The sequence below is a fragment of the Sabethes cyaneus genome, chromosome 2 (genome assembly GCF_943734655.1).
Source record: "Sabethes cyaneus chromosome 2, idSabCyanKW18_F2, whole genome shotgun sequence".
Lineage (NCBI taxonomy): Eukaryota > Metazoa > Arthropoda > Insecta > Diptera > Culicidae > Sabethes > Sabethes cyaneus.
This window is the reverse complement of record NC_071354.1, coordinates 3,117,662-3,130,278: the sequence shown is the minus strand read 5'-3', so window position 1 is coordinate 3,130,278 and position 12,617 is coordinate 3,117,662. Positions and strand designations below refer to the sequence as shown.

The 12,617-nt window shown below is 45.8% G+C and overlaps 2 protein-coding genes across 2 annotated transcripts; both read left to right on the top strand.

Annotated features, from left to right (window-relative positions):
- Window positions 1–2,584: 2,584 nt before the first annotated feature.
- LOC128736873 (uncharacterized) lies at window positions 2,585–4,859 on the top strand. The gene is made up of 4 exons (XM_053831372.1): window positions 2,585–2,687; window positions 2,759–2,971; window positions 3,046–3,381; window positions 3,444–4,859. Exons 1-4 carry the CDS (start codon window positions 2,588–2,590, stop codon window positions 4,835–4,837), a joined length of 2,043 nt encoding a protein of 680 aa, XP_053687347.1. The 5' UTR covers window positions 2,585–2,587; the 3' UTR covers window positions 4,838–4,859.
- A 416-nt stretch (window positions 4,860–5,275) lies between these two features.
- LOC128738795 (uncharacterized) lies at window positions 5,276–6,799 on the top strand. The gene is made up of 3 exons (XM_053834187.1): window positions 5,276–5,409; window positions 5,479–5,814; window positions 5,871–6,799. Exons 1-3 carry the CDS (start codon window positions 5,283–5,285, stop codon window positions 6,797–6,799), a joined length of 1,392 nt encoding a protein of 463 aa, XP_053690162.1. The 5' UTR covers window positions 5,276–5,282.
- The last annotated feature ends 5,818 nt before the right edge of the window (window positions 6,800–12,617 follow it).

The window sequence follows — 12,617 nt, the reverse complement described above, 5'->3', positions numbered from 1 at the left end:
TAAAATATGATTGATTCTACTACGCAATGATATCAGTAACCAATTGAAGTTACTCTCCTCAAAACTTGCAAAACAATTACTATACTACAAACCGTCAGATCAGATAAGTTATCGTTTAGTCTACTGTAACCAGTAAGAATAATTGTGTATATATATAACAAGACATGACTGTAGCCTAAAAGATATAAGAAATAATAAATAAATACAACGTGAACACAAGGAACTTCAAATGATGCAGACACATAAAAAGCATACTTCTAGGGCAATGTAATAATGTGACAGACGTTAAGCGAAGGACTGAAACTAGCGAAAATAGTGTTAAAATTATGTAATACAAAATACAAATGGTAAAATAGTAGAAATTGCATACAAACAAATGAGATAATCAAATGATAGCGACGGGAACGAAACAAATCATGTTTGTACAAGCGGTACAAGAGAGAAAGTGAAAGGAATAGAATGCTAGAGATGATAGAGCGAACAGTAGATTTGACCGGACGCGTGGATAGCCTTTGATATTATCGAATTCGTTTTGAAAGTCTCTGACCTGCAGCAAGCTTTTCTTTGGAATAATAGGGAACGATATATTCATGCATTGGGATCCAAATACATCTTCAATAACATTTGGTGATGATATGGACAGAGTTCAAGCCCATGCTATATGATTGATTTTCTGTAAACGAAAAATTCTGCCGTTCAGTTAAATTTTTTATCCAAAGATCAAAAACCCAAATCACGCTTTTAGTTCCAATAATCTTCAACATATTCTCGAGGTCCAGTTTAGTTTTACCGTTAGCTCTGACTGCTTAGCCGTATTAACTTTTTGCTACACAATCGCGTACTTAAACAGATTATAGAATACAAAAACTTACCCCTAGGATAGCAACTGCTGATCGATACACATCTAGGTAAAGAAAAAAAACAGCAATGTGAAAGTTTCGGAGTAGGAAAACGCGTGCGTGAACTTGATATTTATGAAAATATATTCTAATTTTAAGCTAAACTGAGATTGAACAATTGACGTAGAAAATCACATAACAAAAAAAAAAACTATAAAGTGTATGATACTCGGTTTTGTTGAAATATTGCGTTAGGAAATACAGAAATAAATGGGTACAAGTATTGAATCGTTTGGTTTTAGTTTCGTACTTACTTAGTTGCCATCCTAAGACAAACCCTATTGAACAAAGTTTCTTCAATTTACTCGGCTTGTGGGCTACCGCTCTCCAAATTCTTGGAGGCGAACACCATCTTTTTTTTGGGCATTTCCACTCGTTGAAGTCTTTGCTATGGTTTACTTGACGCACGTAAAAATCTGACTTAAGCCAGTCGTCGTATGTTCGAATCTCGGCTGGACGGTACTGTTAGAGTCCGTAGCCCCGTAATTGTCCTGTACTCTAATAACCGGTTGCAAAGTCTGTTGATAAAGAAGGGTCAAGTCTTAAAGACATTTATACCTAAGGCTTTGTTTTGTAGTGCTTAAAGGAGATGTTAGTTGTTAATGAAACGGACCCCAATAAGGGTTTATCGATGTGCTAAGTCAACGGAAGCTATCAACGGTTATTCTAGAAGGAAATATTACAGCATTGCGTATAAAGGGCCAACCACAATGCTGCGTCAGCGTATTTCTCAGCATCTACTTGACAGCTAATTCAGGGGAGAACTGTTAGAATTATGCTGACGGAATCGTTGACGCAGCATTATGTTTGACCATTAACTCTTTGTTGTCAACATTGTGTTCAACAAAAACAATAGGATATTTCATTAGTAACATCACTGCCAAACTTTAACATTTTTTCTGACATCCTGACTAATAAAAATCATTGTTATCATGAGAATCTATGATCCAATACGACAGCAATAATGAAAGAAATGAAAAGAAACCTTCTGCACCTTCTGGGAACAAGCAATAAACCGTTCATAGGACGAGAACTTTTCTATAGTGTATTTGATGATGAGTTTCTTAAACTTTGTCAGAAAAAAAATTATCGCACCATAATATTTACAAGCCACAACAATAACTTTTTGGATCACAGTCTAAGTTGAAAATATTCTCGAGCGCCACTAAACATAGCTGTTATCAATACTTCTGAAATAATTCAACAAGTTTATCGCTATCGCCCATTCACAAGTATTTTTATTCTAATCTGTCAAAGACGATAGGAAATTTAAAATAAAAAACAAAAAACAGCAAAATTGTTTCATCAACTTAGCTACATTTCCATATCCGCCTATTGGCTACGCTTATCTTTTCCGGCGCTTTCTATCGTGACTTGATCTATGCGGATCAAAACAATTTGCATATTTTCTTTCGTCATCAAGGTTTTTCCCTTACACTCTTCACAACTGGTGATATCCCAGAATGAACCTTCCTTCTTATCAGTTCTTCCTGTCCCATTCATTTTCTGCACTTCTACTACCGATAGTTGACAGCATAATTAGACTCTCAGCACATGCTGCCCCGCTCAAAACATGTCCGATAAACCATTCTGCCACCATTCATCGCTTACTGTGATCATTCAGTTGTGAGTTGATCTTGTGCTAGACTGGTTGAATTGAGTTGAGAGTTATTTTTTGCCCGTCCCCGATGTTTTCTGGACTTTTATCAACGGTTTCAATCTTGGTGGTGGTGACGTTATGGCTTTTACTAGAATTTTCTTTCGTCCGCGGACAAGCCCAATATCGATGTGAGTTTAGTGTTTAATTCTGTTGTGTTGCTTTTTAATATCAAGATCCATCGATGTTGATCTCATTCCAGTAAAGCAACTTCGACCAGGTCGACCGATCAAGCAGCTCTTGCTGAAGTCTGGGCCGGAGTGTCCTTTTCCGTACTTCCCGAATGGTGTGGCTAAACCAAGGCAGCGAAATAAAATGGTTCGGTTCACATGTGCCAGTGGATTCACGCTAGTTGGAAATATGTACTCGATGTGCGAAAAAGGCCGCTGGGATACGCCAATTCCGATATGCATCAGTACGTACGACGTGACCGAAGAGAATCTGTGAATCAAGGTATTGGCCTAACAACGACATTTTATTTATTTTTAGGATCTGGGTGTCCGGAATTGGCGGCCGTCGAGAACGGTCAGATTTCGTACGAACACGGACAAGCGGCCGGAATGTTGTTTTGCAGTAGCGGTTACCAAGTAGCTGGTTCGGCAAAGGCTTACTGCAACGGAACGCACTGGGATCGTCCATTGGGAAGTTGTCGACAGACTGGGATAACCACCCAGACGGCCTGTGATTTCGAAGTCGTTGATTACTGTGGATGGGTTAACGAGGCAACACATGATTTCGATTGGAAACGAAGCGACGGAATTGTATCGCAGAAGGCTCTGAAAACTGGCCCGAAGTACGATCATACCACCATGACGCCATTGGCCGGTAAGTGAACTTTTTATCGAATATAATATGAATACAGAATACTTACAAGGCTAGTATTCAAGGTCATTTCATGATGGTGGACTCTTCAGAACAGTTTACGAATGAAACTGCCCGCATGCTTTCTCCAGTATATACTTCCAACTACAGTGTGAATGCCTGTTTCCTCTTTTACTACCACATGTTCGGTGATGCGGTAGGAACTTTGTCGGTATATGTGAAGCCAGTAACGCAACAGTTGGATAGTTTGGTTCTCGATGACGCTTTCTTCACTATCAACGGAAATCAACGGAACGTTTGGAACGAGGGTTATTTCGAAATACGTCAGCAAACGGAAAGTTTTCAAATTATAATCGAGGCATCTCTAGGGATGAAGTATAAGAGTGATATAGCAATTGATGACGTTAGTTTACTGACCGGTGAATACTGCCGTCCGACAAAGGTGGAAGGTGATGACATTGAAGTAGATCCAACTGCGGTTCCAGAGGATGTGCCACCTGAGGCTACTGAAGATAAAAATATTTTCGAAATTGATTCTTGTGAAAATCGGTGCGGAAAGAACGTGTCTCATGTAATGAAAAACACCAACCAAAATGCCGTAAGCTGTGATTGCTACGAAACTTGCATAGATATGAAAACTTGCTGTCCGGACTATGCAGAACGATGCGTATTTAATGACACGTTGGTTCCGAGCTCTACACCATACAGTACAGTTTCAACCACAACACAAATCACTAGTACTACGACTGCTTCACCAACAACCTCGACCACTACAAAACCTGTAACTTCACCGACCCCAACTACGTCCACTTCAACTACTCCTACCGTAACCACGCCCACCACGACCAGTACTGTCCGCACATCTACGAAAACTACGGAAAAAACAACGACCACCTCAACTACGCCACCATCGTCAAGCTCTAGCACTCAAAAAACCTACAATCTCAGACCACGCAACATGACGGTAAAACCGGTCTTCGTTCCGATGGTTCGAACACGAAAACCGAAAACCACGACCTCTCTTGGGACTACCGTACCAGAAACGGTCATGCCCACGACGGAAATGGTTACGCTGAAGTTGATCGCTCGTTTCCGAGAGTCCGTTGAGGCTCCCCATTCGATGCTGGAATTTGGTGACGTGAAACCTAACCTGACACATGTGTTCCTGTTTACCGGACTAGGAATCGTTGCCTTTGGTTCTGTGGTATTACTGATAACGCTGCACATCCGACGCAATTCTGGAGCGAGCGTTCTAAATCGTTTGAAGCAAAAATCCATGAAGAAGAACTCTGGCAGCACCGAAGGATTCGAGGACGTACGATTCTTAGCAGCGGATGAGCATCTTGACTTTAGCATTCCGGATGACGCGGAAGAGGCGTGTGAAAATAGCGAGTGTATCGGTGGGGAGGAACCGCCGAAGACAAGTGCGAAGAAGGCCAATAGAAAGGGAAAGCAGTAGTTATCGCTGTACGACGTATTAGTGGTAGTTGTTTTGAGTTTAATAAAGTGTGGAATCGAGAGTGGTTGTGTTCATTTGAGATAGAAAATACTAAGTTGAGAACGAGTGCTACTCTCTTGTACGCTTGTATGTGAAATGTTCTGTCTAAAAATAATAATCAGTGCGTTTTGCCCCACATCTTCAGTCGTTAGTTATTGTTCAGTGAGTGCAGTGAGTTCAGAATGATCTGTCCTTTATCACAGAGATGGATCATACAACTGTTTGGCTTGTTTGCGCTTACGGTATACAGTGGTGGAACGCAAAATAATAGAGGTGGGTAATGTGAAGTTGGCGGTTCTCACTTATTTTAAATTAATCGTTTTGTGAAGAATTGCGGTCTCTTGTTCCCCCGGTGGTGCGAAATGCCTACAGAACCATCTGTCCTACTCCTAATTTTTCGAACGGGATGATCTACATCCGCGGCGGAAAAAGGTTTATGGCCTTTGAGTGCTCTGACGGGTTCACTTTGATCGGGGAGAAGTATATGGTCTGTAAGGGAGGTCGCTGGGACACACCAGCACCGATGTGTGTTAGTAAGTTTCGAAAGAATGAATGATCATTTACTGAGTTCGATAAGTCATTGAAGTTTTATAATTTTCCAGAGCCAGGTTGTATTGAGCTTCCATCAGTTAAACATGGATTCTATTTATATGGTAACGACAAAGCTGCTGCTTCGGTGTACTGTAGTTCTGGATTTCAACCGGTAGGATCGCTGCATAGTTTCTGCAACGGAACTCATTGGGATAGGACAATTGGGAAATGTCAACTCATGACGTCGATAGCATCAACAAGCTGTGACTTTGAAGTTGTTGACTGGTGTGGGTGGACGAATGAGCCAACGCAGGCGCTCAGCTGGAAGCGAAGTTCTGGAACTGTTTCAATGCAAGCTCTAAAAACAGGTCCTAAACAGGATCATACCGTAGGAGTACCTCTGAATGGTAAGAACTAGTCCTAACATCTAGAATGTTTGGAAAATCACTGATACCATTTTCAGGTCACTTCATGATAGTTGATTCTACGGAACAAGTTACTAATGCTTCTGCTCGCCTATTATCTCCCATCTATCCGGCAAATTACAGCTTGAATAGTTGTTTTCGATTTTTCTATCACATGTATGGAAACTCGGTTGGTTCACTCGCGGTCTATCTTGAACCGACATCGGCGTTAATGTCGGAAAAACAGACTCTTTTCTATCTTTCGGGTAGACAAGGTAATGTTTGGAAAGAGGGTTATTTCGATTTGCCAGAGCAAACTACGAGTTTTCAACTTGTAATTGAAGCTACACCAGGAATGCGTTTCGGGAGTGACATAGCAATCGACGATATTGAATTGATAAATAATGCTCGTTGTTTAACGGAACAGCGATCGACGTCAGCATCTTCTGAGGTGTCGGCGTCAGGTGTTACTGAAACATTTGATAATGGCACGTGCAAGAACCGGTGTGGGCAGAATGCTTCTATTTCAACCGATGCAAAGATTCAAAGCGTTACTCAATGCAGCTGCATTGATCAGTGTATGGAAAATCAATCATGCTGTCTGGATTTTGTGGAGCTATGCGTTTTGACAGATCTTGATGAGAAAAATGAAACTTTGGAGTATAGTTCTACACCTGCCAGTGATTTTCGAACATCATATTTCAATGAATCTTTTACAACAAGTGTTTTGCCAAGTGAATATTTAGAAATTGGCTCCTCAACTGAAACAATGAAAAGGCAAACCGATCGTCTTTTAGAACCTCCTGCTGTAATGACGTTGGCAATTTTGATTCTAATAGTTGGACTCCTGTTGACAGTAACAGCAGGGTTTCGTCATTTGAAGTGTAAATCAAAGGAGCATTCAAAGAATGTGCTGGAATCTATACACTTTCTCGCTGCTGATGAGGAAGTATTCATAAATGACAACATGCCAGATGAATTGATGTGAAAATAAACGTGACATTTTTCGATCTTATCCGTAAACATCTATCTATAAACAAGTTACTGGGGCATTCTTAGAAGCATTGTGTAGAGGATCTGCGAACACCATGTTCTTCGGACGGACTATAAAGGTATTGCTAGAATGAATTAACCAAACAAAAACAAAGCCGTTTTAACACCTGAAGCAAGGAAAAATATTGAAAAAGTTACTATTTATTTGTACGTAGAACGTACGCAATTTTTTTTTGTTTTCCCGGCCGATACCAGGACAACTAATACGTGATCAAAATGATACATCACACAACTCGATTTGTTTAACGATTAATGAGCCGTTATTTCGTATGATTATGATGATATCCAGTACATTCACTAATATAAAAAATTAAAACGTCTTACCTTATCAATAATTTAGCAGTTGAAACTCGATTATATCGAAAGAAAAATCCTTCTGATGATAAAATTGCTAATGGAAAAGTTCAGTCACTTCACCAGGCATACAGGCACACAGCATTACTGTAATACTACATACAGGATGGTAAATGGTTGAATAATGCGCTCCAGAACTATCACGAAGTTCCACAGCCTCTTATTTAGCAACTCCTATCTCTACCTCCTCGTGGTACCATCCGGGATACGCTCCTTAGTGGAAATCGGACAACCGGTGGAAACTAGGGTCGTATGCGGACAGAGAAGGGGGCACTCATGCGAAGGCTGAGTGTAAACTCTCCGCCTGCAAATGACGGATCTCGGTAGAAGCATGTTCGATGAACCTGAAAATACCGAGAACCTGAGCAGAGGGTCCAAAGCCCCCAAAGGAGGATGGTTTTAATAGCTATTATCCATGGCTAAAAGTAAAAACATGAATGGATAAACCCCTAATCCAAGGTGTCATGCGACCCGTGCCGAGGGATGAATGGTGGGGGGGGGGTTCTATAAATACTCAGCCTCAAACGGAGCCTGTGGAGTACCAGAGCGCCCTCCACAGTAATCAGCCCTTACCGCATCATGAGGGGCTCTGATGTGGCGGACTTTTCTTTCCCCTCAACTCGTGGGATTCTTATGGAAGACAAAATCAAAAATATAACAAGTGTGGATACGGTGGAAAACCCGTTCGCTAGAGGAGGCATCCAGCGTTCTCCACCAAGGGTGGAGAAGGATGCAACTAGGAGCGCTAGTGTGGGTGGCAAAGGCAGCGGTATGCCTACCACGCCGGACACAGCGATGAACGGCCCAGCGCTTATCAGGGCGATGGAGAAAAATAGAGACGCTGTACCTAAAGTGGTAGCAGCGTCACAGCAGCTCGAGGTAATAATCGAGTTCACGTCAGGTCGCGGAAATTTCTCCAAGGACCTGAAGCAGAGCTTGCTCATGCTTCGGAGAACCTTGAATGCAGCGACCAAAACGCACAACGACCTCGTGGCGCGTGCAGGAGAGGCTAAGAAGGTGACCGTGAAGGCGTCGAAGGCAGTACAAACGGACGCTTGCCCGTTGACGGAGTGTCGTAACGCGGCCCAGGAGGCTACGGAAGGCGCTACCAGCAGCGGTAAGGCATCCGCCAAGCGCCCGAGACAGTCCCCGGGGGATAGCACCCCTGGTGGACCGAAAAAACGGCTGATCGGTAAAAGCCCTCAGGCTAGCGGGTTGGCAGAGCTAACCGATGAACCAGCGGGAAGCTCCAAGACAGGTGGCCCGTGGACCGAGGTTAGGGCCAAGAGAAAAGGCGGAGGAGGCTCCAGTAAAAAAACTGCTCCACCTAAACCGGCAAGAAAGCGAGCGAAGAAGGGACGCTCTTATCCTGAAAACCGACGGGTCGAAATACTCGGAGGTTCTGAAGGCCATGAGAGGAGACGCCCTACTCAAGGATCTGGGCGCGGACGTACGGAGCATCCGCCGCTCACGCACGGGCGATATGATCCTCGAGTTAAAGAAGGACGCCACAAAGAAGAGTTCCGCATACAAGCCAATAGCGGAAGGAGTGCTCGGGGACGGAGTGAAGGTACGTGCTCTCACACCAGAAGTGACTCTCCAGCTTAAGAACCTGGACGAGATCACCGAAGTGCGTGAGGTCGTACAAGCTCTCAAAGAGCAAAGTGGAGTGGTGGTGGCAACCGAGGCGGTTCGCCTACGCAAGGGTCCGGCCGGGACCCAGGTAGCCACCATACGACTTCCGCTGATTGACCCTGAAAGCTGCTAGGCTAAAAGTGGGGTGGTCGGTATGCCCACTGAGCGTGTCCAAGCAGTCGGAAGCTTGCTTCCGGTGTTTCGAGCACGGACATAAAGCCTGGAACTGCAAGGGGCCAGATAGGAGCCAGTTGTGCAGGAGATGTGGCAGTGCTGGCCATAAAGCAAAGGACTGCGCGGAGCCTCCTAAGTGCCTGATCTGCACCGGTAAACGGGACGCAAAGCACGTAACGGGAGGTCCAAGGTGCCCGGCCGGTGTGCCGGCGACTAAGCCACGTTCATAGTGCAAGTGACACAACTCAACCTGAACCACTGCAGCACAGCTCAGCAGCTGTTACACCAAGCAGTTTCTGAGTCAGCAATGGACATTGCCATAGTCTCGGATCCATATCGCGTCCCTGCCGGAAACGGCAACTGGGTCTCGGATAGGTCTGCGACGGCGGCTATATGGACAACAAGCAGGTTCCCGGTTCAGGAGGTTGTGTCAACTGCAGACGAGGGATTTGCGGTTGCCAAAGTGGGTGGAGTGTTCTACTGCAGTTATTATGCTCCGCCGAGTTGGTCTATCGAGCAGTTTACGTTGTATATCAGTTGTGCTGACTGGTTTAAGGCCGGTGGTTGTGGCGGGCGACTTTAACGCTTGGGCGGTAGAGAGGGGAAGTCGTCGCACGAACCATAGGGGTCGGATTCTGCTTGAAGCTCTGGCAAAGCTTAACGTAGATCTGGCCAACGTCGGCAACACAAGTACCTTCAGTAGGAACGGTGCGGAGTCTATCATCGACGTGACTTTCGGCAGTCCTGGTCTGATAGGAGACTGGCGGGTAGATAATGGCTACACTCACAGTGACCACCAGGCGGTCCGCTATGGTGTCGGTCAGATAACGAGGCGGCAGGCGGCGAGTAGGGCCAACACTCCAACCACCCGTGGATGGAAGACATCATACTTCGATTCCGAAGTATTCGTGGAAGCGATCCGGAGAGAGTGCGGTGATCGCGGTATGCCCGATCCGAACGCTGATCATTTGGTTGAGGTACTGTCGCGAGCATGTGACGCTACCATGCCTAGGAAAGGTCGTCCTAGGTATGGCAGGTCACCGGCTTACTGGTGGACAGATGAAATTGCGGAACTCCGCGGAGCGTGCTTTCGTGCGAGGAGAATTATGCAAAGAGCTCGTTCGGATGAAAGCAGGGCTGAATGTCGAGTAGCACTCGTTGCTGCACGCGCAGCGCTTAAGAGCGGGATAAAAGCTAGTAAACGAGACTGCTTTGAAAGGTTATGTGCTAGTGCCAATGCGAACCCGTGGGGTGATGCCTACAGAGTCGTAATGGCAAAGACCAAGGGTGTGATGGCGCCCGCTGAGCAATCGCCAGAGATGCTGGAGCGGATCATCGAGGGCCTCTTTCCGCGCCACGAGCCAAGGCCCTGGCCCCAGGCCGCTGAGTCGTCCCACGGCCGACGTTCCAGTATCTCAGACCATAGCGTAGGATGGTCGGCCTCCCAGCCGAACATCCAAAGTAACGTGGGCGACGGCGGTTTGGAGGTCGGGGAGGAAGTGACGGTTACGAACGAGGAACTCATTGATATCGCTAAATCCCTAAAGGTGAGCAAGGCACCGGGGCCAGACGGTATCCCGAATATGGCCATTAAAGCGGCTATTTTAGAGGCTCCCGAATTATTCGGGGCAGTAATGAATAGATGCCTGGAAGCTGGCCACTTCCCGGACAGATGGAAGCGACAGAACCTGGTCCTATTGCCGAAGCCGGGAAAACCTCCGGGTGTCCCCTCGTCATATAGGCCGATCTGTCTACTCGATACTGCCGGCAAGGTGCTGGAGAGGGTTATCCTTAACAGACTCGTACAGTACACGGAGGGTACAAACGGTCTATCAAGGAACCAATTCGGCTTCCGAAAAGGCAAATCTACGGTGGATGCCATCTTGTCTGTCACTAAGACAGCCGAGGTGGCAATCCAGCCCAAGAGGACAGGTATTCGTTATTGCGCAGTTGTCACGCTCGACGTGAGAAATGCGTTTAATAGCGCTAGCTGGGACTCCATAGCCAGCTCGCTTCGGAACGTCCAAGTGCCGGTGTCGCTGTACAGAATTCTGGAAAATTATTTCCAGAATCGTGTGCTATGCTACAACACGGAGGAGGGTCAGAAATGCGTTCCAATCACCTCAGGGGTTCCGCAAGCTTCCATACTGGGCCCGGTGTTATGGAACGTCATGTATGACGAGGTGTTGAAGCTAAAGTTTCCGGTAGGGGTGGCGATTGTCGGCTTTGCGGACGATATCACCTTGGAAGTCTACGGTGAATCTATCAGAGAGGTTGAGTTGACGGCTGCTCACTCTATAAGCATTGTTGAAGATTGGATGCGATCCAGGAAACTGGACCTAGCGCATCATAAAACGGAGGTTATCGTGGTTAACAACCGCAAGTCGGTGCAGCAAGCAAATATCAGTGTCGGGGACTGCACTATTTCGTCAACGCGGTTCTTAAAACTCCTTGGAGTCATGGTCGACGACAAGCTCAAGTTCGGGAGCCACGTCGACTATGCCTGCAAGAAGGCTTCCACAGCTATTTCGGCATTGTCTCGTATGATGTCTAATAGCTCTGCGGTATATGGCAGCAAGCGAAGGCTTTTAGCCAACGTGGTCCAGTCCATACTCAGGTATGGCGGGCCGGTGTGGTCATCGGCGTTAGGTACCAAAAGCTATCTAACCAAGCTGGAAAGCACCTATCGTCTCATGTGCTTAAGAGTGGCGAGTGCGTACCGCACAGTTTCACATGACGCAATCTGCGTCTTAGCGGGTATGATGCCTATTGGTATCATCATCAGCGAGGACGTAGAGTGCTTCAACCAACGTGGAACTAGAGGCATACGGAGTACTACAAGATCGGCCTCGATGATCACATGGCAGCGGGCATGGTCTGATTCCACAAAAGGCCGGTGGACACATAGACTTATCCCGGAACTATCCGGATGGGTCAACAGGCGTCATGGCGAAGTCAACTTCCACCTGACACAGATTCTGTCAGGGCATGGTTGTTTTAGACAGTATCTGCACAAATTTGGGCATGCGGAGTCCCCCGAGTGTCCTGAATGCGCGGACGTTGAGGAAACTGCAGAACATGCTTTCTTCATATGCCCTCGTTTCGAGGGCGTGAGAAGCAACATGATGGCAGTTAGCGGACAGGACACTACTCCGGATAACTTAGTCCAAAGGATGTGTTCTAGCTCGGACGTCTGGGGTGCGGTCAATGCGGCTGCTACCCAGATCGTACTTGAGCTACAAAACCGTTGGAAAGCCGATCAACGGCGAATAAACAGCCTAACTACCATAGTCCAGTAGTTATCTAAGAGCGTGCGTTAAGCACAATAGCCCCTCCCTGAAGTAATACCGAGAAGGTGGTTCCAGGGGGGATTGAGGCTGGAGACTCGAGTAGGGTTTTAGTGGGTCTGGATCTCCACGATCTTCACGGAATACCAAACCCCACTCCCTGAGCTGTCTTCTCAGGTGTCTGATAGCAGATTTCCCTACTCGTTAAAAAAAAAAAAAAAAAAAAAAAATACTACATACAACGCCAATCTCGTCGTGTATCGCATTTTACTTGAGTAATTTATTTTGATTAGATTTTATTAA